Source organism: Anarhichas minor, unplaced genomic scaffold, assembly GCF_050575085.1.
Source record: "Anarhichas minor isolate MPS153535 unplaced genomic scaffold, ASM5057508v1 ptg000120l, whole genome shotgun sequence".
NCBI lineage: Eukaryota > Metazoa > Chordata > Actinopteri > Perciformes > Anarhichadidae > Anarhichas > Anarhichas minor.
In genome coordinates, this window is record NW_027466566.1 from 64,479 (window position 1) to 91,925 (window position 27,447).

General features: G+C 36.9%; 3 protein-coding genes across 3 annotated transcripts; 1 reads left to right on the forward strand and 2 right to left on the reverse strand.

Moving 5' to 3' along the window:
- Positions 1 to 252: 252 nt before the first annotated feature.
- Positions 253 to 9,754, reverse strand: LOC142940915 (nuclear GTPase SLIP-GC-like). The gene is made up of 22 exons (XM_076083118.1): positions 9,627 to 9,754; positions 8,548 to 8,629; positions 8,211 to 8,323; positions 7,986 to 8,030; positions 7,810 to 7,843; positions 7,542 to 7,634; positions 7,157 to 7,247; positions 6,337 to 6,553; positions 6,013 to 6,240; positions 5,310 to 5,516; positions 5,013 to 5,197; positions 4,673 to 4,766; positions 4,498 to 4,585; positions 4,235 to 4,356; positions 3,758 to 3,931; positions 3,509 to 3,663; positions 3,184 to 3,307; positions 2,796 to 2,904; positions 2,541 to 2,674; positions 2,231 to 2,312; positions 2,010 to 2,088; positions 253 to 1,925 (listed from the first exon to the last, which is right to left on the reverse strand). Coding segments are annotated over exons 2-22 (2,442 nt in total). The 5' UTR covers positions 8,615 to 8,629; positions 9,627 to 9,754; the 3' UTR covers positions 253 to 1,924.
- LOC142940919 (centriolar coiled-coil protein of 110 kDa-like) lies at positions 8,613 to 14,871 on the forward strand. Its single transcript, XM_076083121.1, has 10 exons — positions 8,613 to 8,636; positions 11,823 to 12,189; positions 12,382 to 12,491; positions 13,139 to 13,255; positions 13,414 to 13,515; positions 13,596 to 13,712; positions 13,885 to 13,958; positions 14,085 to 14,150; positions 14,234 to 14,293; positions 14,796 to 14,871. The coding sequence occupies exons 1-10, from the start codon at positions 8,613 to 8,615 to the stop codon at positions 14,869 to 14,871; spliced, it is 1,113 nt and encodes a 370-aa protein (XP_075939236.1).
- Positions 14,872 to 17,598: 2,727 nt separating this feature from the next.
- Positions 17,599 to 25,848, reverse strand: LOC142940920 (nuclear GTPase SLIP-GC-like; the record flags this gene model as incomplete). The annotated part of the gene is made up of 21 exons (XM_076083122.1): positions 25,844 to 25,848; positions 25,446 to 25,525; positions 24,234 to 24,321; positions 24,015 to 24,042; positions 23,870 to 23,903; positions 23,604 to 23,696; positions 23,063 to 23,153; positions 22,247 to 22,463; positions 21,923 to 22,150; positions 21,220 to 21,426; positions 20,932 to 21,107; positions 20,322 to 20,415; positions 20,153 to 20,240; positions 19,913 to 20,034; positions 19,431 to 19,604; positions 19,182 to 19,336; positions 18,857 to 18,980; positions 18,349 to 18,457; positions 18,094 to 18,227; positions 17,784 to 17,865; positions 17,599 to 17,642 (listed from the first exon to the last, which is right to left on the reverse strand). Coding segments are annotated over exons 1-21 (2,373 nt in total), but the record flags the coding sequence as incomplete, so codon positions are not given.
- Positions 25,849 to 27,447: the final 1,599 nt, after the last annotated feature.

The following is a 27,447-nucleotide window of genomic DNA, read 5'->3' on the forward strand; positions in this document are numbered from 1 at the left end:
CGTCCCTATTTAAGGCCCATCTGTGTGTCCGCATGTTCCATGTTCTTGCATCATTAAGTGGCACTTGCATGAACAATGCATGAACAAGCATAATACATTCCACTACCATCAATCGTTAATTAATAACAACACACCTTTACTAAACCTGTTTGTACATGAAGAGCAATCATTATCAGGACAGCCTATCCCAGGGGAAGAGCACTCTACCTTTAGGAGACTAGAGGACCCCACCAGAGATGAGCAACACTGGACTTTGGTTGGAATGCACAAAATACAAACCAGTTTTATTTGTTTTTTACAGAAAGGAAAAAAAGATTAACAAAAATGAATACCAAAAAATCGATGTAAAAGTTAATACAAAATGTCAAATGTTAAGAGTATGAACCCACCAGAAGTCATCCAAAAAAGGCCAAAAAGCCTCGATCCTTTGCTGTCTCCTATATATACGCTTCTCCTTGGCGCTTCCTGCAACCTCCAGGTCCATATATGGTAGACAACAGATCATTCTCAAATCATTGGACGAAACAGTCCTAATAGTCTTATCACTTCTGACAGACCTACTTTTTAGGGTAAACAACCCCCCCCTTTGTGGAAGGTGTGTAGTGGGAACTTGTGATCCATGCAGCTGACTGCCTGCACATATGTCCTCTTCTTCTGAGACGTTAAGAACTACTTATTGTATATTCTCATGTTCTACGCTTTAAGGATAAAATGTATATATCGGTGTGTCTGTTACACAGATAAAGCACTTCTTATGCTTCTCTAACTTTACGGCCTGAAGCAGGATGTTCCAGTACACAGGCCCCATTGAACAGGATGTCTCTCTACTAACTGATTAGTTTCCTGAGTTTACAGCCTTTCTCTCCTGGTGACTGTCAATCATCCTGTCAGAGTGAGTTCACTAAAAGTTCACTTATTTCATTAGTTTTAACAAACAGTCAACACTACAAGCACGTATGATTATATTTTGGTAAATGATAGAAAGTCACACATTAAATCAAAATCATTGAACCATCCCTAAACAATATGGGATTACATGTAACGAGTATATTGATATCTGAAAATACAACTCTTAGCTTGATAATAAACAATAGATCGTAACTCATCATAGACAATGGAAAGACAATAGAGGATAAACAACTTGTATGAAATACAAACAACACATTAAGATAGGACCTCCTGTCTGGCTCGAGGTCACAGGGGTCATGTTTCATACATGCCGGTTTAGGTGTGAATCTACAACACGCCTAGAAGACTAAATTGTGTAAGTGTCAGCCAGATGCTCAAACCACAGGATGCTGCCTTAACGCTTTTTGGGGTCTCGCCTCTCGCTCCTCAGGCAGAGAGGTGTTAATCATTTGGTGTATCAATTATTTTAATTGCAGAATAGAGAGATGGGTTTCTAGGGTGTAGTGTGTCTCGGACATTCTTGGTGGACACTTCAACAATAGAAAGAAGGTCAGATCATTCTTTGAAAATTAAACATACAGTACGTACTGTGATCAAGGTTCAGGATTTATGTTAAACACCCATAAAATCATTGGAATGTCAATTAAAATTGGACTAAAAACGTATAGAAATCAAGAAAAAAATGTTAAATCATTAAAACAAAATGTATCTGGGACATCATAGTGGACCAGTCTCTAAGACCTGTACCCCACACACATTTTCTGTCTGCATCTGATCATTAATCATTTAAAAGCAAAAATGTCCTACAAAAGATAGAAAATATAGAATTTCTATGTCTTTCACAACAAGCTAATTCAAAGTACATATCAAAACAACACTCAAAGAGAACCTGGATAAGATGAGTTGACAAAAATGGTTGAGACCAAATCCAGAGGCCTCACGTCTCTAACCAGCGTGCATGCAGGGCTCTTCAGTTGGTTGTCAGCTGTGCAGCTGCCGGGCTGGGCGGAACAGCTCTAGTGTAATAAAAAGCATTGTTAGCATTATCCAGAACAGCTCAATCTGGAGGCATTATGTAGATATTTTAACTACAGTTTTACCAAATTAGTGGTTCTTGATCTGGGCTTCCCTTCAGTTCTTTGTAGTGTTTCTTCACCATCACAAGTTCCAATTCAACGTCTTAAAACAACAACAACATAATGTTAACATCAAGTTCACTATTAATCACAATATTGGAAATTTGTTGACCTATTCATTTCAATCAAATATTTTGAGTAATTTTAGTGATCATCATGTTATTATTTTGTAACGTTGTCTTTACCTGGGATTGAGACACCATCTGTCTTGAGCGACAGCTCGATTGATTCCTGCATTGATTCTTCCAGATTTTTCAGGATGTCATTCTAAATTAGCATAAAAATCTTTATCACTCACAGACAAAATGTGTCTTATAACAATAGCTGAATGTTTGTGAAAGGGCCTGCAGTGTGTTAGTAGTAAAAGCTGCATTCAAAAAGAGGCATATTCCACTTGATTATATATATGATGACCTAGAATTGTAGATAAAGATAAGCAGCACAACATGTTTTACTATATCCTCATCGTACGACTTATTATAAAATGTTACAAACCATCAAGTCCCTCAGCTGTTTCAACATAACAGCTTTAGCTTTCTGAAACATGACGTTTTTTGGATCAAGTACGTGCTTCACCATAGTTTCTCTCATTTTATTCAGCATGTCCGTTCCCTCAATTTGTTTTGCTTCTACAATAAAACAGAAAACATTCGTCAATTAAATGTTATTATAATTACATTCTGCACAATTATGATGAATAATGTGCATCTTTACAGTGTCAGGTTTTATATGTGATGATCTTTATCGTACCGTCATAGCATTTCTGCATGTTTGTCTCAATTGTTGTCGTCAGACTGCTGTAGATTGTTTTCTTACGGTCACAGATGATTTTGTTGAGTTTTGTCTTAATCTGTTCTTCCTAAGAGAGAGAATATGAATCGTAGATCCACATATTTTAGATAAAATCAAGGTAATATACAAATAAGGCTCATCATTTTTCAAAGGGCGTCTCCAGTTGTAACTGACATTGACTGTATTGATAGACTTCTTCATATTCAGTGTATATATGTTAACAGCTAAAAACATCTATATTTCATTTATTCTCTAATGTCTAATGACATTCTTCATGTCTGCTGAAGCCTTTCTGACCTGGACTAATAGCTTAATAAAGATTAACGGTACTATTCTCCTCTTTTACCTCTGTAATGAGAAATATCAATTGCAGTTCGACATCTTTGTACTCTGTCTTCTCTTTCATCATCTTCGTGTCAAGTGAAAATGAATTGAGGACTCCGCTGAAAGGTCCACATTTTCCTTCATTTCTGAAACATGTTAACAAGTTGAAATGTTTCATAAATGCATCATTGACAAGTTTGTATTTCAATAATGTAATTTGTATGTATGCATTATATCTCATAACTTGTATAACTGTATAATGTACAATTTGTTATTTCTAGACATTCTCCATAGTTTGTACAATTAGCCTGCTCAGGGTTTTATGTCTTTATTAAGTCATTTCTTACGGGAAGGTCTTCTTGAATTCCTCATCAATGCTCTCAGTCAGGCATGAAGATAACTTCATATTGAGGTTTATTTGTTTCCCCTTTGTTGTCTTGTGTATGCCATCATGTTGTACTATACACTTCAGTGTCTTGTGGAAACCCCTACCTGACTTATTCTGAAACAAAACAGAAAAAACAGAAACATTTTTAAGACATTCATATAAAGTGCAAAATCCGTTGTAATGATGTTGTAATAATTCAAATACGTACAGGATGTATCACAGACTTCAAGGCTTTTTCACATGAACTTTTAGATTTTTCAACCCCCTCACTGAGGCACTTTTCAAAAGCCTGATTAGTCTCTTCCATTGGTTTCCTGACTTTATCAAGTTCATCCCTCATCTTTTGTTGAAGGACTGTGTACACAGCTGTCTTTGTGTCAGCCTGAAATCAACAACAACACATTCAGTATTCAAAGCAATGAAACCATTCTGTTACTTGACTGAGTTTTCTTGAGTTATTCACATTTATACAAACTGTTGTTGATTTTGAGTGAGACCACCCTTTAATTACTGTCGTTATGCAGCCTCTCTGAAGCAACACGAAATCAGGAAACTTTATTGATAAAATATATGTATGGATGACATTACATGTAAGTAGTCTGTCTTTGACTTTATGTTTTCACATTATTTTCTGTCAATATTAATGATTAAAGACAAAGAAAGAGATTTTATTTCTTGATCTTACCCCTCCTCTACGGCGGGCCCCTTGAATCAGAGAGAGAATCCCACGAGCTCCAGACACACAGTTTAACGTCTCTGAGTGACAGTCATTGAGATCCTGCAGAAATTTCTGAAGTTTGGGTATTTCTGTAAAAAAAATGTAGTTTGCATCTTACATAGTTACAAAACAGACGAACATTTTATTGCCATAATCCAAATAGTCATTCTTGTTTGTTTTGTTAAAGTAAAGTAAATCTAAATGTGCTCATATATGAAGACTTCACCTACCAGTGTCGTCTGGATCTAGACGTTTCTGTTTTAGAAACTCTTTGGAGCTCACTGTGAACACTTTTAGACTTCCATCACTGAAATGTTTCTGAAAAGAAAACGTTTTGGTTTTAAGGAATGCTTAGAGTCGTAGACAATCTTTATGTTATACTTTCTGTCAGTCTATAAAACTCACCTTAACCTCCTTTAGTTTGCTGAATTCTCCTCTCACTTCTTTCTTGGCTCGATCGTTTTTTTTCAATATCAAAGCACGAACACCAGCTGCTGAACTAAATGAAAATATTTGCATTATTTTGCACCTCAAACAGTTTTTGGAGAACTGAAACCTCAAATTCCAACTTTTTTTGCATCGAGAATAAAAGTCTAAATGATCTCTTTTAAACCTGCAGCTGTAACTATCGAATCCACCATTTATACTGAAACGTGCATCACTTTAATTTACAGGTCCGTGATCTAATAGGAAGTTTTCTTTTAACATATATGTATATGTACTGTTGGCATCTTAAATCACTTACTGCTCTTTTGAATCGTCTGAATCTTCCGTGAGGTCAGACTTGGTGCAGATAAAGTGAATGTGCTGACACTGGCCACCATTTCCCATGAAGCTAGAGGCACTTTCCAGGATCTCCCAGGCTTCTCGCTCTGATGCAACTCGATTCATTTCAGTCACGATCCACACAGTGGAACAACTTCCAACGACCTGAAGGGACATGACAGCAAGTTAATTATGATGGTCATCAGTACTTTGTAATATCATGATGTCACAGTTTAACACAGTAATACACTAAACAGCACTGCATGTGATGAATTACCGTTTTCCACATCTTGTCCCTGCTCTTGTTACGATCCCCATTTCCAGGAAGATCCACAAGTGTGACGTGCTTCAGAAGATCATTATTTGGCACCTTGATAGTCACACACTTCACTAGTGGCCAATACCAACTCTTTACTTCTTCACCTTCTCCATCTTTTGGGTCGCTTCTTGTGTATCTGACTAATTTTGCAGATAGCTCTTTAGCCTGCAATAAATAATAAAATGAGATTAATGCAACGTAAGAATATTTCATTCATATGCACAGACCCCAACTTCAAACTGCTTTACAAATTGTACAAAAGAATTAAAACAAGAAAATATATAAAATAAGAGCAATTAAATTACCCCATCATTGAAACAACAAAAGCAGTGTTGAGATTTAATAATACAAGATGTCATTTAATGCTAATGTAAAATGTTTGGGCACAAAGATGGAGGAAAAATCCTGATTGGATGTTGTTAAAACAGTTATATAAATATATTTATCTACCGGTAGACAAACTTCTTCATGATTTTTCTATAAAGGGGACATTTTCTATGGGTTTGTAGTTTTCGAGGACAGGTGCATCAAGGCTCTGTTTTTAAATTTCACATACTGATTTTACTTTTACATTTGTACATAAACCTCAATAACATTTCCCTCTGTCAGACAGACAAGAAGGCTTCTTATGAAGTGATACAAGATTTTTACTCTTACTCACTGTTTTTACTGTCAAAATCTTCCTCTTGGAAAGGAGAAATTCTGGGATCTCTTTGAAATATCTGTCATTCATGAGGTCATCAACAGATTTGATTTTCCAGTCTTCTCCATACAGCGCTGACAGCTTGTCATCTATGTCCCGACAATCATCGTCACTTTCCTGATCACTTTCCTGATCCGCATTATCCCCAAGGAAATTTTTAAAGAACCACAACTCATCTTTCCACTCCTAAATAGAATTTAAAAAATACCTTTAACTTCGTTAAATCATATGGCATACATTTGGCATAGTTTCACGTAAACAAACATATTCAGCTCATTTTACCTCTTTTGTAATGAACTCAATGTTTGCCTCATACTTTGAGTTCTGCATGTTAGCCTCCACTTTAATCATGACTGAGGTACATGCTCTGATGTCTCCAGAGGGCAGGAGATCCTTCTCTCCAATGACGGCATTTATCAAAGAGCTCTTTCCAGCCCCGGTTCTGCCAAAGACACCAACCACCTCCCTCTTGTCCGTCTTCAAATCACTGATTTTTTTCCTGTTGTATAAGAGTTTATGTGCGGGTTAATTAATTTGTTTCAAAACATAAAAACACTGATAGAATGTGTCAAAGTCAGAAAGAGATCCGTCTATGAACAGCCCTCTTCAGCATATTGTACTATCTTCAGTAGAAGTCATTTACTGTACATTTTGGGTAAATTAAGACTTTTTTTTCAAACAGAACTAGAATTAACGCCTCACGACTGAATCCCTCAGACAAACAGTCAAGTTGCAGTTTGCATCCATGTCTTTCCAAATTGTCATCACTTCATCATTTTATCCTATTAGACATTTGTGTGGAATTGTCATAATTAACTGAATTCTTCAGTTATGATCAAAAATGTGTTTTGTGAGGTCACAGTGACCTTGACCTGTGACCACCAAATTGTAATCAGTTCATCCTTGAGTCCAAAACAAATTCCTTCGAGACGTTGGTGAGAAATGGACATACGTACGTACGTACGTACGGCCGGACAAACCCATGATGTCTGGCTCAACACTATCAGTCTTAAATCTCTTAGTGAAACTGGCCTCTGGTCAGCAGTGGAACCAGGCCCGTATAACATATTAATATGGAAACTTTAATAAACTTTATACTTACTTCAGGAAGTTGTTGAGCTTGTTGTCTTGGGGAGGTATTTTCAGACTGACACATCTCATGATGTTTTTCACATCAGACAGTATGATTTCTTCTGTCAGAGTGAAAGTAAAGAACTGTTCAGCAGGAACCATGAACCAGTGTATCAAGTAAGCGGTAATGCACAATGAGGAGAGCGTGAGAGGGACTTTCTCTGCCAGGTCCATGTAGGATAAGATTGATAAGATGACAAGATTGCATATGGCAGCAAATGAGAGTATTTTTTGTGGCCAAGATATAGAAACACACATTTGCTATGTAAGTAAGCTAAGTAAAAATGTTATTACATAAAAAAGTTAACCCTATAGTAAGTTGTAGGTTGCCATTGTTCGTAAAGTATTATAAATACCTGAGTCTGATCCTGGTTTGATGACAAGTCGTTGTTTTCTAGTTGGTGATTGACGTTGGCTGGACTCATCCTGAAGATCTGACTCTCTCTTTACTTTTTGGATATTTTTATTTGGTAAAATAAAAGCAAAAAGAAAAGTTTGTTGCATCTGCCTCTCACAATATTAAAACATGTTCTCGATATAGTTTCTTAGTCAAAGTAAGATATTACCACCTTAAAAAACTTCAATGAACACTACATGTAACCAATAAGATAAAGTGTGTCTCACCTTTATCACTTGTGTCACTGGTGGACGGACGACCCTGAGGGTGAACATGAACATTTGTGTCTTAAATCAATACTAAGTGGCCAAATAAAAGTTTGAATAGACAATGAAAATATGATCTATATAATTATAATAAATGCTTTATGATATCTGAGTGCTTGAAACTTTATTCAACTTACTTCAGCTGATGATTCAACTGTTTCTGGATTTGCTGTGTTTTGTTCCTTTTAGACACGAAAGACAATAGTTGCAAATCCACAATAGTAAATAAATGTTTAAATTCTAGCTCATTACTGTTAATGAGATATTATTATCAATTATGTGTCATGAAAACAGAAGTCTGTGCTCCTGTAAATTATAAATACAGTATTTGTGTAAATTGTGTTCACAGTACAGAACGTTACCTTTAACATCTTGAGTCTCTCCTCTAATTTTGACCTTGGTCCCATTTTTGGGATCATCTCTGTGATTTTTCGATCATTCAGAAGGTAAAGACTTTCTTCGTCAATTTCATGTTCTGCAATTAACAAGAAGAATTGCCAGGATTAATCAACACTGATCTCTCCCATTTTCTTAAAACTATGTCTGTCAAGAATATGTCAGCATTGTACTGAAGAACAACATTGCAGCATTTTTCATAGTTCTTTTAGTTCTGTAGATGCTTATACGTTTCAGTATTGTTAGGTCATATAAACACTTTATAAAATCTGTGCCCATAAAAGAGTCATGGTAATACTTTACCTTCAAATATTGGTATCAACTGGCTGAGACCCCATTCAGTTAATTTATTACGAACAAAATCATCCATGACCACGAACGGCAACTGGAAGGTAAACAAATAATCATGTTTTAAATCAACCACTGCAACTTTGGAGAGTTACATTTCACTGAAGGAAAAGAAGTTATGAAACTTCTATTATCAGACTCAAGGAAAAAGCAAAGACTGAAAAAACGAGTCACGTCACAATGAACGGTACAGCTCATATAGACATACATCAGTTCATACAACAACTGAAATGATTAATCAATTCATCAACTAGTCAATTGCCAGAAAAATAATTTGCAACTATTTTGATAAAGTCAATTTTCATGTTAAAACATTTTATGGCTCCAGGTTCTCTTTATCTTATTTTATATTTAATATGTTTAGCTTTGGCAACAGTCCTAATTTAAAAAATATTAAATAAAAATAATGCTTGTTGGACCATTGTGAAGGTGTCACTTTTGGCATCTGGGTAATTGTGACAGCATTTCTCACTATTTTCTCAATTTGTTTACAAACCAAACAAACAAACGATTAAAAGAGAAAATGTTCAGCAGATTAATCCATGATGAAAATGATAATAAATTGCCGTCCTACACCAATTAATTAACTACAACAATAAAATCCTGCTTCCTGCAGGAGTTATGAGAATCTAATGATATAATTGAATAACAGGCATACGGGCTATTGTTCTGCATTGAAATACATTCAGTACCTTTTCCTGAATAACCCACTGCAGCACCAGGCCTGTTTAAATACTCTAATGCAGGGTGCGTCACTATCAGCATACGTTACGTTTACGCAATCTCCCATGTAGCGTTAGATATCTGGCAATATGTTGTTTGTCCCCAAGAGTACCAACTTTTCATCAAGTCGGGATAAGGGCACTTCATTATTTAAATTCTAGCGTGTAACTTTACAGCCTTTTGTTTGTTATTCACGGAGGAGATCTTCCGGCTTTCAAACGGTCAATAAGAGATTAAAAGAGAAAATGTAAATAAGAATCACCCGCGGTGTTTGATTTCCTTAATACCATAATATTAATTCCAACGGTTACCTGTAGCGTGTAGGCAATAGATGTAGATCAATGCCGGTCCTCCAAGGTGGAGCAGTCCTTTGTTCTCAATAGTTGTCCGACACCACACAGGAAAACGAAACCTAAAGTGTTTTTGATTCCTGGTTGTGAAACTCCTCCCATGATGAATCTCCCTACTTATGTATTTATTTTATTCGTTCTTATGAAAATTGTCGACACAAGACCGTGTTCTGCTACACAAATTTGTTTGTACTTTTCTCAAATAATGTGGGTAAAATGATGTATAATTTAGCTTTTTGAGCCTCAAACTGTAAATGACATGTTTGAACATACTGAACTAAATACTGACAACTGCAACATTAAAGGGAGGAACGGTTGTGTAAGGGGGACACAAGCCTAACAGGCTGGAAACCACTGTTTTAATCTTGAACATTACATTTTATGAGTTTATCAAATATTTTAATGTAAAATCTTACTCTGAAAAGCAACTAACTTCAGCTGACAGATAAGTGTGCTGGTGTATGAAGTGTAGTATTCCCCTCTGAGATGTAGTGGAGTTGGATGTACAAAGTAACTTAAAAAGGAAAACGTGCCTCAAAATAGTACTAAAAGTACTGTACTTGGGTTAAATGTTCTTAGTTGATTTTCACCAGTGTTAAAACTACAGGAAGATAGGATATATATACTGTATATATAGAGAGAGAACTACAATGCCAGGTCAGGCAATACCAGAAGTCCACTATTGTGCACTAAATCTTATAAAGTCCAGTTAGTGGATACTCACTTGTACTGTAAATATTATGTTTCTTCTGCATCTTGAATATGTTGCTCGAAATGTTTACAGTGAAAAATTCAGCCAAATGTTTGGCTAACTGTCTGTCTGCGGTTTGGTGCTGAGCAGGTAGTGCACAGTGGGTTTCAAGAGCTATTTATCTGAAAACAGCTCCTGCTGCAGCCGAAGATGATGCTCTGAGAGCGCTGAGAGTGAACCACAGCAGTAAAGTTGTGGCCGGACAGATGAACAATGAGCTGAAACTCACTGCAAAGCTCAAAGGATAAAAATCTGAAATACAAAATCCTTCAATTTGACTGTGACACTAGCCTGCGCCCACATACATTTAGTTGTTTATAGCTGGAGAGTTCTTGAATAAACCTATTTTGTTATATGATGTACGGTTTATTGTACTGTTAGTGCACATTTTGCAGTATGTATTTTATCATGAGTATGACTGTATCTGATACTGCTGTGACGCTTGTGTTTTAATATCTTAAGGAATTTGTGCTTTATCAATCACATTGCTCGATAAAATAAAATAATACAATCAGTTGTTTGTTGTGCATGCATGTGGACATAATACACCCACTATAAGTTGTTCTTGCTGTGAACACCAGAGGGCAGTAGAGTCTATGTTTTGCTGAACAGATGTTTTGATTTATCTCCACAGTATGCAAGTAGTATTGAACAATCTTACATTTAGTTTTAGTTTCTCTATGTATTCCACTCCTCTGGTGCTCTGGGTACTTTGGACTCTTTTATACTAACTGTCCCCTCACTGCACTGACAGAGATCACATGGTTTGGTGAGATTAACAGTTGCTGCAACAGAAAGACGAGAACAAATGACAAAGGCCTGAACGGGTTAAACAGATATTTGAATGTATATTTTTGTGTTGGAAATTTTCTCTTTCTTTGTAGGCCATTCACAAATTGACACTTTTACCAGTTAACACGTTTTGTTTCGCATTTGACATCAAATCTTGAAATAAATCATTTGTGCTGTATCGGTATACTCACTTAAATAAAAGAACAATCCGGTGTGTGTTTCTTGTGCATGCATGTGGGCAGCATGGTTGACACACATTGTTTACCCACACTAAGTTTTTCTTGCTGTGAACACCAGAGGGTAGTAGAGGCTCACCAGTAACTTCCTGTTGAGGTTGTCTGGCATCATTATAAACTGCTGCCTCTGCATTAAGATAAAGGGACTTCTGTAGCACTTATTATGACAGCTTGGTAATAAGGTAATGTTGGGTAATTACTAATAATGATGTGTTAGTTATGTTATTTATTGTGTCATGCCAGTATAAGCAAACGCCCAGCCGACATGGACATCCTGCAGTCCTTCTCTCACTGTTAACTCTCCTGCTCCCATCGGTTCCTACAGCTAATGGTCATTTACCTGAACGTAACTCTGCAGAGCTTTAAACAGTCCTTCAGCCCAGAAAACCACGCCCAGTTTCTACAGGGAACATCAATATTTCTTTTCCCATCGGCCCAGCAGACCTTATACCCCGAAGTCCAGTACGGTCAGGGGAAGTTGCTGGCATGGCAGATTGGGGAGAATCTCTCTCAGGGGCCATGATGTCCCCCAGTCACAGGGGCTCAGTGGGTAGTGAAAGTGGCAATCGTCGATCCAGCCACTGTGGTACCAGTCCAGTGCAGGAGCCCTGTAGCCCCATTAGTGCCTCAGGGTTTAGCCCAAAGGGACACCTTGACCATCTGGCTGCAGGATTTCGCCGGCGCTGCCACACTTTGAACAGCCAACTGCATAGCTGCCACTCTGGAGTTGAGCACATAGACTGTTGTAAAACAGAGTTGACATAAGACAAAAAGAGTGTTGTGATCTATTAACTCTTATTATTACTACTTCTATTCGGACAACTCTTCATTCACCATTTAATCAAGATAAATTGGAGAAAGAGCTGCATGTAAAGTGCAGACAGCTCAAAATAGAGAAGTTCAAACACCTAAATTGAAAGTATGTTTCTTTTTCCAGGTTTTCCCAGTCCTGTAAGTTCCAGTGTGTCCTCTCCCTCTGTCCAGCCTCCCGGTTATCTGTGGGGACCCACATTGGCAGTTAGCAAACCTCGAGCGAGGCTAAGTCTGGTAGGTATGCACAAGTAGACAAGAGGGTGTGTGTGATTGCATAAGTTACACATGTTGAGATCTGGCTGGAGAAGGTTTGGTTATTGGCAAATATACAAATAAATTATTGCTATTATTTAAAATGATTAATATCAATAGGATTATTAACAACGATTTATAATAACGGGGCACCACCCTGGGATCAGGGACCAGTAACCAAATTGTGGATTAAGTCAAAAAATTGGTGTTCACTCAAAAAATGTAAAAGTACTATTCCACATTCAGAGTGAACAGTGAAGGTTTGAATCAGCACTGACCATAAAAAACAGCTATTATCAATAACAATACTAATCAAAAATCAATAATATTATAAATCAACAAACATCTATTATACAACTGCAGGCATACTAAACCTAAAAGCAACAAACAAGCATGTGGCGAGGGGAATGTGGGTGTCTGTATGTCTGTGTGTGGGTGTATCAGGGGGGAGAGAGAGAGAGAGAGAGAGCAAGGTGGTGTAGGTGAGGGGTTTGGCGCGGTTTCATAGTTTAGGCTTTTCTTTTTACATGCGAAGTCGCAACACATATTAGATGGACGTTTATTTGTCAAACCCTCTCTGTGTTTTCTATCTTCACGTTCCCATCTTCACGTATCTTCTTGTTGTCCAGGTTATGACAGCAGAGCAGCAGAGAGCCTTCTGTCGAATTGGCGCCATCATTCGTGGCTTCCTCACTCGCAGACTGCTCAAAACAGAGAAGGTCAAACATCTGCGACAGACCATCCTGGTGAGATTACACGTTTAACACAAATAACACACAAATACAAATGAGCACAACCAATTGAAAACACCAATGTGATTTTAATAAGAGTTAATCAATAAATCTATCATCATGTTAGTGAAAAACTGTGTTTAGGAATGTGTTCTGTATATATGTGTGCTTAGGATACACAGGAGTTCATCCGCTCCTTCCAGACAGAAGGTCCACAGAAGAGAGGCCCCTGCTCTGCACAAGATCGCTCCCTGCAGGAGAGAGTTAGAGCCCAGGTATGAACGTGTAGTTACTGTCTATAGACAGCAGAGGTCCATCTTACTCTGTGTTTATGTGTGCCTCTTTTGTCCCGCAGTTACGTGCAGCCCTTTATGACATCCATGACATCTTCTTTGAAATGCCTCTCTGGGATCGATTAGCATTGCTGCAGCAGGACAGGGAGCTCCGAGCAGAGAGGAAGCTGCGAGACATGGTAACCTGTCAACTTGAAAAGCTTATCATGATGAACTGTATTTATATTACACCTTGATTACCACACGGACAAAGTGACTTACAGGAAAGAAACACTGTTTGGTGGCTCGTCTTATACCGTCAGTGTCAGTGCTTCAGTCATACACTATGATCCTTACTGACTGTTTCAAAAGGAGAAAGCCAAGGGCCCCAAGGAGAGAGTGGTTCTGTCTGCTGCCACACAGAGGTCTCTGGACAGGAAAAAGAGGTACGATGGGAAAGAGGAACACAGCCTTACATTGTAGATGAGATCTGGTTTTAGACACTAATGTTTTTGATGATGGGCTCCAGGGATCAGCAGTGTTTTTATTGTATGTGTTTGGCGCTCCTCCAGGGTCGGTGAATCCCCATCAATGGCTAGAAAGAAGCAGCAGAAGCCAAAGAGCCCCACTACTAACAGGTGCTCTAGACTGAACTACAATTTCCTGTGTTTAATGTCCCCAGAAGATTAGTTATCTAAATACATCCTTTCTTCATTCACAGAGTCCTGAAGCCAAACCAAGGCCAAAACTCTCCTGTGCCAGGCCAGCTGAACCGCCAGGGGTGAGACTTGTTTCACCAAAATCACAAAGTGCCTTATCTTGATTTCATAAATCACATAAACTGCCGTATGTCATCTCTTAGGAGATATGTCACTCCACCTCACCCCACTACTGAGAAAATGCTGATAAGCTTTTTGGGTTGCTAGTGTCCTAATTAACAAGCATTACACTTTTTCTGACTCTGATGAAGACACACTTGGCTTCAGAACGGTAGTCTTCTAATAAAGTGTGTTGCCTTAAATCCATGTGCTCCAGTATACTTTGGACCTAAGCTCTGAAGTCTCTCCTGATTGCACATTTCATATTTTATATGCTGACCTAATCTATTTCGCATATCAGCAAAAATCCAGAAGTGGACGTCATGCTTGGCTAACCAATGAACTGTAATTCCAATACTTTATTTGCCTCTTGCTGAAGGCAACAGCGTACAGAAATGTTTGGATTTCAGCTTTTACAGATGACTTTAAAGTCAGCAAAGTATGACAGGGGCTTTTTCTTCTCAGGAGCTGGTACAGAAAGACCCCAGAGGAGAGAGTGAGGCGCTCAGACAGCCTGAAGAAGCAACACTCTCTGGGTTAACAGATCACTCAACTTCCCCCGACCTGTGAACTTTGATTTTTTTAGTCTTTGAATACAAACCTTGCCCCACTGAAAGTCCAGTCTGTGCTGCTAATATGATTGTACCATCTGAAACTCAAATGATTGTATTCACTACCATACTTGAGCTCACTGGTATACATCATCACTATGTCATTGTGTTTTACTGTTGTAGCTGAAAAGAGCTGAACTGAGCACACATCTCACAGGGAGCTTGATATCGTCTGGTCGACACATTTTACACTTTAAAGAAGTGAAAAGAAAGTAAGTCTATTTAAATGCAAGCTAGAAGAAGGTCAGAGTTAAAGGAAAATAATTTGTATCCGTGCCGAAGAGCATTGCCTTTGCTATCTGCAGCATGTTAGCATGCATATATTTACCATGTTGTGTTCATAAACATCTAGTGCTTATAGCTGTAAGAGAATTTACAAAATGACTTTCATGCTGACAATCACATGAAAGTATTTAGGTGAGTATAATACATGAATTAGACTTGTTTTGTTCAAGGGCTTTAAGTACCTGTTTGTGCTTTGTTTCTGTATTAAATGGTGCTGAGTTTACATTACTCTGAGGCATTTCAGTGTGTTTCAACATTGGTGATATTTCTTTTTACACAGTGGCGCACTGTTACATTAATGCAGCTTCACACAACAGGAGATGCACAGCAACACTGAGTGAAACTAAATTACTGAGACGATTGAGTCAAATTCTCTGTAAGTTTTCCCTCATTGTCGACTGCCATGTCAACACTGAGGGTCAGACTAAATATAAGAATATATTGTTGTTAAGGAATTGGTACACCCACTAGTTCACTGTGATACCACACAGACATCATTTCTACGTCAAAAGTATTCAGTGTCTTGATGTTGTTTGATGACATTGCTGTACTCTCTCTTTAAAAAAAAGAAAAGGGACTTTTTAATGTTTTTTATTACCAGAATAAATTCTGAAATTATTTTGAATTTTCTGGTCTCTGATTATAAAATTAAAATAAAATGTTTACAGTGAAACTGGATTGACCCAATGAGCATCGCAGGGGAGAAACTCTCATGATGCAGTGTGGTCGGTAGTGAAAGGTTTTAGTGGTGACCTGATGTAATGGCCTCTATGATCCCTCTTTTCTTTCTATTTTGTTCAATTATTATTGCATTAAGTTATTATTTTTCTTGCACAGTAATAAGAAAGGAACTATAATTGTGCAAAATGATGCCCGTCCCTATTTATGGCCCATCTGTGTGTCCGCATGTTCCATGTTCTTGCATCATTAAGTGGCACTTGCATGAACAATGCATGAACAAGCATAATACATTCCACTACCATCAATCGTTAATTAATAACAACACACCTACTAAACCTGTTTGTACATGAAGAGCAATCATTATCAGGACAGCCTATCCCAGGGGAAGAGCACTCTTACCTTTAGGAGACTAGAGGACCCCACCAGAGATGAGCAACACTGGACTTTGGTTGGAATGCACAAAATACAAACCAGTTTTATTTGTTTTTTACAGAAAGGAAAGAAAAAGATTAACAAAAATGAATACCAAAAAATCGATGTAAAAGTTAAAACAAAATGTCAAATGTCAAGAGTATGAAAGCTCCAGAAGTCATCAAAAAAAGGCCAAAAAGCCTCGATCCTTTGCTGTCTCCTATATATACGCTTCTCCTTGGCGCTTCCTGCAACCTCCAGGTCCATATATGGTAGACAACAGATCATTCTCAAATCATTGGACGGAACAGTCCTAATAGTCTTATCACTTCTGACAGACCTACTTTTTAGGGTAAACAACCCCCCCTTTGTGGAAGGTGTGTAGTGGGAACTTGTGATCCATGCAGCTGACTGCCTGCACCTATGTCCTCTTCTTCTGAGACGTTAAGAACTACTTATTGTATATTCCCATGTTCTACGCTTTAAGGATAAAATGTATATATCGGTGTGTCTGTTGTTACACAGATAAAGCACTTCTTATGGTTCTCTAACTTTACGGCCTGAAGCAGGATGTTCCAGTACACAGGCCCCATTGAACAGGATGTCTCTCTAACTAACTGATTAGTTTCCTGAGTTTACAGCCTTTCTCTCCTGGTGACTGTCAATCATCCTGTCAGAGTGGGTTCACTAAAAGTTCACTTATTTCATTAGCTTTAACAAACAGTCAACACTACAAGCACGTATGATTATATTTTGGTAAATAATAGAAAGTCACACATTAAATCAAAATCATTGAATCATCCCTAAACAATATGGGATTACATGTAACGAGTATATTGATATCTGAAAATACAACTCTTAGCTCGATAATAAACAATAGATCGTAACTCATCATAGACAATGGAAAGACAATAGAGGATAAACAACTTGTATGAAAAATGCCCGACAACACATAGAAAATATAGAATTTCTATGTCTTTCACAACAAGTTAATTCAAAGTACATATCAAAACAACACTTAAAGAGAACCTGGATAAGATGAGTTGACAAAAATGGTTGAGACCAAATCCAGAGGCCTCACGTCTCTAACCAGCGTGCATGCAGGGCTCTTCAGTTGGTTGTCATCTGTGCAGCTGCCGGGCTGGGCGGACCAGCACTAGTGTAATAAAAAGCATCGTTAGCATTATTCAGAACAGCTCAATCTGGAGGCATTATGTAGATATTTTAACAACAGTTTTACCAAATTAGTGGTTATTCATCTGGGCTTCCCTTCTCTTCAGTTCTTTGTAGTGTTTATTCACCTTCACAAGCTCCGATGTAACGTCTAAATAAAAAAACCCATAATGTTAACATCAAGTTCACTATTAATCACACTCTTGGAAATTAGTTGACATATTCATTTCTATCAAATATTTTTAATATTTTTAGTGATCATTATGTTATTATTTTGTAACGTTGCCTTTACCTGGGATTGAGACACCATCTGTCTTGAGCGACAGCTCGATTGATTCCTGCATTGTTTTTTCCAGATTGACCAGGATGTATTTCTAAATTAGCATAAAAATCTTTATCACTCACAGCCAAAATGTGTCTTATAACAATAGCTGAATGTTTGTGAAAGGGCCTGCAGTGTGTTAGTAGCAATAGCAGCATTCAAAAAGAGGCATATTCCACTTGATTATATATATGATGACCTAGAATTGTAGATAAAGATAAGCAGCACAACATGTTTTACTATATCCTCATCGTACGACTTATTATAAAATGTTACAAACCATCAAGTCATCCAGCTGTTTCAACATAACAGCTTTAGCTTCCTGAAACATGACGTTTTTTAACCTATGTACGTGCTTCACCATAGTTTCTCTCATATTATTCATGCTGCCGTCTCCTTTAATCTTTTTTGCATCTACAATAAAACAGAAAACTTTAGTCAATTAAATGTTATTATAATTACATTCTGCACAGTTCTGATGAATAATGTGCATTTTTACAGTGTCAGATTTTATATGTGATGATCTTTATCGTACCGTCATAGCATTTCTGCATGTTTCTCTCAATTGTTGTCGTCAGACTGCTGTAGATCGTTTTCTTACGGTCGTGGATGATTTTGTTGAGTTTTGTCTTAATCTGTTCTTCCTAAGAGAGAATATGAATCATAGATCCACATATTTTAAATAAAATTAAGGTAATATACAAATAAGGCTCATATTGCCCCCCCTTCCTCCAGACTTTACCTGAAAAAGGAGTAAAATATATAATCAGATTTTCAGAGTAGGACCAGGTGAGGGTGCACATATATATATTTTTCCCACTGATGTCAGACCACCTCAGAATCTCCAGTACGTTGTCATGAATATAGTCAGGGTCATCAGCTTTGCAGCAGCAGACTTCTTCATATTCAGTGTATATATGTTAACAGCTAAAAACATCTATATTTCATTTATTCTCTAATGTTTAGTCTTCATGTCTGCTGAAGCCTTTCTGATCTGGACTAATAGCTTAATAAAGACTAATGGTACTATTCTCCTCTTTTACCTCTGTATTGAGAAATATCAGTTGCAGTTCGACATCTTTGTACTCTGTCTTCTCTTTCATCATCTTCGTGTCAAGTGAAAATGCATTGAGGACTCCGTTGAAAGGTTCACATTTTCCTTCATTTCTGAAACATGTTAACAAGTTGAAATGTTTCATGAATGCATCATTGACAAGTTTGTATTTCAATAATGTAATTTGTATGTATGCATTATATCTCATAACTTGTATAACTGTATAATGTACAATCTGTTAATTCTAGACATTCTCCATAGTTTGTACAATTAGCCTACTCAGGGTTTTATGTCTTTATTAAGTCATTTCTTACGGGAAGGTCTTCTTGAATTCCTCATCAATGCTCTCAGTCAGACGTGAAGATAACTTCATATTGAGGTTTATTTGTTTCCCCTTTTTTGGTTTGTGGATGCCGTCGTACTTTACAATACACTTCAATGTCCCATGGAAACCACTACCTGACTTATTCTGAAACAAAACAGACAAAACAGAAACATTTTTAAGACATTCATATAAAGTGCAAAATCCGTTGTAATGATGTTGTTATAATTCAAATACGTACAGAATGTATCACCGACTTCAAGTCTTTTTCACATGAACTTTTCGATTTTTCAACCCCCTCACTGAGGCACTTTTCAAAAGCCCGATAAGTCTCTTCCATTGGTTTCCTGACTTTATCAAGTTCAACCCTCATCTTTTGTTGAAGGACTTTGTACACAGCTCTCTTTGTGTCAGCCTGAAATCAACAACAACACATTCAGTATTCAAAGCAGTGAAACCATTCTGCTACTTGACTGAGTTTTCTTGATTTATTCACATTTATTCAATATTTGGTTGATTTTGAGTGAGACCACCCTTTAATTACTGTCGTTATGCAGCCTCTCTGAAGCAACACAAAATCAGGAAAACTAACTTTATTGATAAAATGTATGTATGGATGACATTACATGTAAGTAGTCTGTCTTTGACTTTATGTTTTCACATTATTTTCTGTGAATATTAATGATAAAAGACAAAGAAAGAGATTATATTTCTTGATCTTACCCCTCCTCTAAGGCTGGCCCCTTGAATCAGAGAGAGAATCCCACGAGCTCCAGACACACAGTTTAACGTCTCTGAGTGACAGTCATTGAGATACTGCAGACATTCCTGAAGTTTTGGTATTTCTGTAAAAAAAATGTAGTTTGCAGCTTAAATAGTTACAAAACATACTTACATCATTATTGTTGGTTTTGTTAAAGTAAAGTAAATCTAAATGTGCTCATATATGAAGACTTCACCTACCAGTGTCGTCTAGATCTAGACGTTTCTGTTTTAGAAACTCTTTGGAGCTCACTGTGAAGACTTTGAAACTTCCATCACTGAAATATTTCTAAAAAGTTTTGGTTTTAAGGAATGCTTGCAGAAGTAGACAATCTTTGTGTTATACTTTCTGTCAGTCTATAAAACTCACCTTAACCTCCTTTAGTTTGCTGAATTTTTCTCTCACTTCTTTCTTGACTCGATCGTTTGTTTTCAATATCAAAGCACGAACACCAGCTGCTGAACTAAATCAAAATATTTGCATTCATTTGCACCTTATACAGTTTTTGGAGAACTGAAACCTCAAATTCCAACTTTCTTTGCATCCAGAATAAAAGTCTAAATGATCTCTTTTAAACCTGCAGCTGTAACTATCGAATCCACCATTTATACTGAAACGTGCATCACTTTATTTTACAGGTCCGTGATCTAATAGGAAGTTTTCTGGAAAGAACTGTCATTTTATAACCATAGAGACAAAGTTACAGACTACTATTTCAGTTTAGTTGTGTTGTGTTGAGTGTGTGAGCAGTTATTGATTTCTAAAGGAATTTCTTTGAAAGAACTGATAAAACCGATGACAAGCATTAAGAATGACTCTATAGAAATAGACAATCTACACGCTGGTGGTCCCGTTTTCTCATGTAGGTCATATAGAGACATCAGTATTATTATTGAGACTGTTTCATAATCACTTAAAAAGTCCTCACAGTTCCTTGAATATATATGTATATGTACTTTTGGCATCTTAAATCACTTACTGATCTTTTGGTGTTGTAATATCATCAGACTTGGTGCAGATAAAGTGAATACGCTGACACTGGCCACCATTTCCCATGAAGCTAGAGGCACTTTCCAGGATCTCCCAGGCTTCTGGCTCTGATGCAGCTCGATTCATTTCAGTCACGATCCACACAGTGGAACAACTTCCAACGACCTGAAGGGACATGACAGCAAGTTAATTATGATGGTCATCAGTACTTTGTAATATCATGATGTCACAGTTTAACACAGTAATACACTAAACAGCACTGCATGTGATGAATTACCGTTTTCCACATCTTGTCCCTGCTCTTGTTACGATCCCCATTTCCAGGAAGATCCACAAGTGTGACGTGCTTCAGAAGATCATTATTTGGCACCTTGATAGTCACACACTTCACTAGTGGCCAATACCACCTCTTTACGTCTTTACCTTCTTCATCTTTTGGGTCGCTTCTTGTGTATCTGACTAATTTTGCAGATAGCTCTTTAGCCTGCAATAAATAATAAAATGAGATTAATGCAACGTAAGAATATTTCATTCATATGCACAGACCCCAACTTCAAACTGCTTTACAAATTGTACAAAATAATTAAAACAAGAAAATATATAAAATAAGAGCAATTAAGTTACCCCATCATTGAAACAACAAAAGCAGTGTTGAGATTTAATAACACAAGATGTCATTTAATGCTAATGTAAAATGTTTGGGCACAAAGATGGAGGAAAAATCCTGATTGGATGTTGTTAAAACAGTTATATAAATATATTTATCTACCGGTAGACAAACTTCTTCATGATTTTTCTATAAAGGGGACATTTTCTATGGGTTTGTAGTTTTCGAGGACAGGTGCATCAAGGCTCTGTTTTTAAATTTCACATACTGATTTTACTTTTACATTTGTACATAAACCTCAATAACATTTCCCTCTGTCAGACAGACAAGAAGGCTTCTTATGAAGTGATACAAGATTTTTACTCTTACTCACTGTTTTTACTGTCAAAATCTTCTCATTGGAAAGGAGAAATTCTGGGATCTCTTTGAAATATCTGTCATTCATGAGGTCATCAACAGATTTGATTTTCCAGTCTTCTCCATACAGCGCTGACAGCTTTTCAACTATGTCCCGACGATCATCGTCACTTTCCTGATCACTTTCCTGATCCGCATTATCCCCAAGGAAATTTTTAGAGAACCACAACTCATCTTTCCACTCCTAAATAGAATTAAAAAAATACCTTTAACTTCGTTAAATCATATGGCATACATTTGGCATAGTTTCACGTAAACAAACATATTCAGCTCATTTTACCTCTTTTGTAATGAACTCAATGTTTGCCTCATACTTTGAGTTCTGCATGTTAGCCTCCACTTTAATCATGACTGAGGTACATGCTCTGATGTCTCCAGAGGGCAGGAGATCCTTCTCTCCAATGACGGCATTTATCAAAGAGCTCTTTCCAGCCCCGGTTCTGCCAAAGACACCAACCACCTCCCTCTTGTCTGTCTCCAAATCACTGATTTTTTTCCTGTTGTATAAGAGTTCATGTGCGGGTTAATTAATTTGTTTCAAAACATAAAAACACTGATAGAATGTGTCAAAGTCAGAAAGAGATCCGTCTATGAACAGCCCTCTTCAGCATATTGTACTATCTTCAGTAGAAGTCATTTACTGTACATTTTGGGTAAATTAAGACTTTTTTTTCAAACAGAACTAGAATTAACGCCTCACGACTGAATCCCTCAGACAAACAGTCAAGTTGCAGTTTGCATCCATGTCTTTCCAAATTGTCATCACTTCATCATTTTATCCTATTAGACATTTGTGTGGAATTGTCATAATTAACTGAATTCTTCAGTTATGATCAAAAATGTGTTTTGTGAGGTCACAGTGACCTTGATCTGTGACCACCAAATTCCAATCAGTTCATCCTTGAGTCCAAAAAAAATTCCTTCAAGACGTTGGTGAGAAATGGACATACGTACGTACGTACGTACGGACAAACCCATGATGCCTGGCTCCACACTATCAGTCTTAAATCTCTTAGTGAAACTGGCCCCTGGTCAGCAGTGGAACCAGGCCCGTATAACATATTAATATGGAAAATGTAATAAACTTTATACTTACCTCAGGAAGTTGTTGAGCTTGTTGTCTTCGTGAGGTATTTTCTGATGGACACGTCTCATGATGTCTTTCACATCAGACAGTATGATTTCTTCTGTCAGAGTGAAAGTAAAGAACTGTTCAGCAGGAACCATGAACCAGTGTATCAAGTAAGCGGTAATGAACAATGAGGAGAGCGTGAGAGGAACTTTCTCTGCCAGGTCCATGTAGGATGCTTCAGAGTGTATCATCAGGCTTCTACTATGTCAGATTAGTAAAGGATAACCCATGGTCTGGCTTTAAAACATCATACAGTTAAAGGCCACGGTTACGTTATTTACTTTGAAGCATACGCATTGTTGCCATGTATACCTGCATGCATGCTGTTGACTGATTGGGGTTGTCTGATAAGATTACAAACGGCAGCAAATGAGAGTATTGTCTGTGGCCAAGATATAGAAACAGACATTTGCTATGTAAGTAAGATAAGTAAAAATGTTATTACATAAATGTTAACCTTATAGTAAGTTGTAGGTCGCCATTGTTTGGAAAGTATTATAAATACCTGAGTCTGATCCTGGTTTGTCGGCATGTCGTTGTTTCTTAGTTGGTGGTTGACGTTGGCTGGACTCACCCTGATGATCTGACTTTCTCTTTACTTTTGGATATTTTTAGTTGGAAAAAAAAAAAAGCAAGAATAAAAGTTTGTTGCTTCTGCCTCTCAGAATATTAAAACATGGTCTCGATATAGTTTCTTCGTCAAAGTAAGATATTACCTCCTTAAACTTCAGTGAACACTACATGTAACCAATAAGATAAAGTGTGTCTCACCTTTATCACTTGTGTCACTGGTGGACGGACGACCCTGAGGGTGAACATGAACATTTGTGTCTTAAATCAATACTAAGTGGCCAAATAAGTTTGAATAGACATTAAAAATATGATCTATATAATTATAATAAATGCCTTATGATACCTGAGTGCTTGAAACTTTATTCAACTTACTTCAGCAGACGAATCAACAAGAAAATAGTTGCAAATCCATAATAGTAAATAAATGTTTAAATTCTAGCACATGCTATTATTGTTAATGAGTTATTATTATCAATTATGTGTCATGAAAACAGAAGTCTGTGCTCCTGTAAATTATAAATACAGTATTTGTGTAAATTGTCTTTACAGTACAGGACATTACCTTTGACATTTTGAGTCTGTTTTGGGGATCAAGTCGTCAATTTCTCGATCATTCAGAAAGTAAAGACTTTCTGTGTTAATTTCATGTTCTGCAATTAACAAGAAGAATTGCCAGCATTAGTCAGAACTGATCTCTCCCATTTTCTTAAAACTATGTCTGTCAAGAATATGTCAGCATTGTACTGAAGAACAACATTGCAGCATTTTTACCACTGCAACTTTGGAGAGTTACATTTCACTGAAAGAAAATAAGTTATGAAACTTCTATTATCAGACTCAAGGAAATAGCAACGACTAAGAAAACATGAGTCACATCACAATGAACGGTACACCTCATATAGACATACAACAGTTTATACAACAACTGAAACGATTAATCAATTCATCAACTAGTCAATTAGCAGAAAAATAATTTGCAACTATTCTGATAAAGTAAATTTCCATGTTCAAACATTTTATGGATCCAGCTTCTCGAATGTGAATATTTGGCTTTCATTGTTAAGGATCTAAATTAATTTTTTATTTAATATTTTTAGCTTTGGCAACAGTCCAAACTTAAAAATATTAAATTAACAAATAATGCTTGTTGGACCATTGTGAAGGTGTCACTTTTGGCATCTGGGTAATTGTGACAGCATTTCTCACTTTTTTCTGAATTTGTTTACAAACCAAACAATCAAACGATTAAAATAGAAAATGTTCAGCAGATTAATCCATAATGAAAATGATAATAAATTACCGTCCTACACCAATTAATTAACTACAACAGTAAAATCCTGCTTCCTGCAGGAGTTATAAGAATCTAATGATATAATTGAATAACAGGCATACGGGCTATTGTTCTGCATTGAAATACGTTCAGTACCTTTTCTGTGAATAAACCACTGCAGCACCAGGCCTGTTTAAATACTCTAATGCAGGGTGCGTCGACATCAGCATACGTTACGTTTACGCAATCTCCCATGTAGCGTTAGATACTGTATCTGGCAATATGTTGTTTGTCCCCAAGAGTACAAACTTTTCATCAAGTTGGGATAAGGGCACTTCATTATTTAAATTCTAGCGTGTAACTTTACAGCCTTTTGTTTGTTATTCACGGAGGAGATCTTCCGGCTTTCAAACGGTCAATAAGAGATTAAAAGAGAAAATGTAAATAAGAATCACCCGTGGTGTTTGATTTCCCTAATATCATAATATGAATTCCAACGGTTACCTGTAGCGTGTAGGCAATAGATGTAGATCAATGCCGGTCCTCCAAGGCGCAGGAGTCCTTTGTTCTCAATAGTTGTCCGACTGCACACAATACACGAAACCTAAAGTGTTTTTGATTCCTGATTCTGAAACTCCTCCCATGATGAATCTCCCTACTTAATTATGTATTCATTTTATTCCTTCTTATGAAGATTGTCAACACAAGATCTTGGTTTACTACACAAATTTGTATTTGTATGTAGCCTACTTTTCTCTAAACATGTGGGTATAATGATGTATAATTTAGCTTTTTGAGCCTCAAACTGTTGTTTAAACGTCTCTTCGGTTGAACTAACAACTGACAAATGAAACATTAAAGGGAGGGCACTAATGGTGCTGAGTGACAAACCCTCAATTTACCTCATGGCCAAGATAAACTCACAGAGGAGAAAAACAACCAGATTGATTACCCATCCTGACCATTTCAGCTAGTTTATTGATGCCTGACACCTGGTTTCTTTCAACAGACTCAGAGGGAAACACTGAACTCATGAAGACCACAAAAGAAACGTATTTGGTATTGAAATGTACATTAATTAAGAGGCCATGTTTTATATGCAAACTACCTGAAAAAAACTATCTCAAAGGCATAAACAGGTTAGACTGGTTCATATGAGGTTAAATGGTAAATGGACTTGTATTTGTACAGGTGTCACCTGAACCATTATCATTCACACCCCATGGTAGAAAATTTACATATTTGTTAGGGGGCAAATTTTGCCCCCACTGACTGAGATCCAGGGGCATTTAAAAGAAAATTGGGGGCACTTTTTGAAACTTGTGAAATAACATTTAACCTTTGTTCAAAATAATAAATATACTTAATTAGGCTTACAGTATATGAGCTTTTGTCATCAAATGGCAATAATAAGACTATTAGGCAGTAGTCTACAGATTCAAAGTGTTTTCTTCGATTTTTTTGAACAAAATTTCTTTGTTGTTATTTATTGTTATTATTATTATTATTATTATTTTAAACAACTATTAACAATTATTAAGTCAACGATGCCTTGATTACATCAGTCATTGTATGGAATTATTGAGAAAAAATATTTTTGTAGCACCTCAAATATTGTGATATTACCCATTTTTGTCCTGAACTTATGCATTAGTCATTGTGTGGAATTTTTGAGAAAAACATTTTTATAGAACCTTAAAATTTTAAAAAATGTGCCATTTGAAGGTACAAATTCAGTTCAGAGTTTTCACTTAGTAAAATATCTTAATTGATTTTCAGTCAGGTATTATTCATTTCCAGCAACCCTCAAATCAAAAAATAAAGACACTACTCACAATTTAGGTGTATTTTACCTTTAACTCACAAGATTTAGGTAGCATGATTTATACTAAATGTGAATATAATTCATTTAATCTAATTTCCATTATGCAATATGTGTACTTTGTTGGCATCTTATTCTGAAAATCGGATGTTCGTCTGAAGAAACCGGATGTTGTCTCACGTTAATCTTTCCGCTAACTTTCAAAGTCCTTCGCTCGCTCCCGATCTGTGCCATTTGAATGCGTTTACCGTGAATTTCAGCATATAGGTGCACTCAAATGTAAGTGTCTGCTGAGTTGACCGCAGTCTCGCAGTCACAGGTCTGATTAAGAAGCGCTCCATTTATTTATTTGTTTAGAAAGTTCGGTTCTTCACGCAACATCAGTCAAGGCGAAAATCAAAACCATTCTATGGCAACTGGACCGGGTCATATAGGCTACGATGTTTTTGACAAGTTCATTAAATTATCATTATTATTAGAGGAATTTATGGGGGCATTTTTTGCCCCCCTCCTAGTGATATCAGGGGCAAAATTATATTTCTTAGGGGCAGTTTTGCCCTTTGCCCTCGTGTATTTCCGATGCTGTCACACCCATTCATCACATTCATTTATTTAGGGTTATTTAGGACATGGACTGGAGGATCCGATCCAACCGCTGATCTTTTGATTGAAAGACAACCAGCC

What these genes read in the sequence shown, in the direction of transcription:
- LOC142940919 (XM_076083121.1), top strand. Translation starts at nt 8,613, where the DNA reads ATGACCACGAACGGCAACTGGAAG. An exon ending in TCTCTGGACAGGAAAAAGAG is followed by an intron (nt 13,959 to 14,084) that starts GTACGATGGGAA and finishes GCGCTCCTCCAG; the next exon opens with GGTCGGTGAATCCCCATCAA. An exon ending in GGCCAGCTGAACCGCCAGGG is followed by an intron (nt 14,294 to 14,795) that starts GTGAGACTTGTT and finishes TTTTCTTCTCAG; the next exon opens with GAGCTGGTACAGAAAGACCC.
- LOC142940915 (XM_076083118.1), bottom strand. Translation starts at nt 8,614, where the DNA reads ATGGATGATTTTGTTCGTAATAAATTAACTGAATGGGGTCTCAGCCAG. An exon ending in GGGCCCGCCGTAGAGGAGGG is followed by an intron (nt 3,932 to 4,234) that starts GTAAGATCAAGA and finishes TGTTGATTTCAG; the next exon opens with GCTGACACAAAGACAGCTGT. An exon ending in TGATATTTCTCATTACAGAG is followed by an intron (nt 2,905 to 3,183) that starts GTAAAAGAGGAG and finishes TCTCTCTCTTAG; the next exon opens with GAAGAACAGATTAAGACAAA.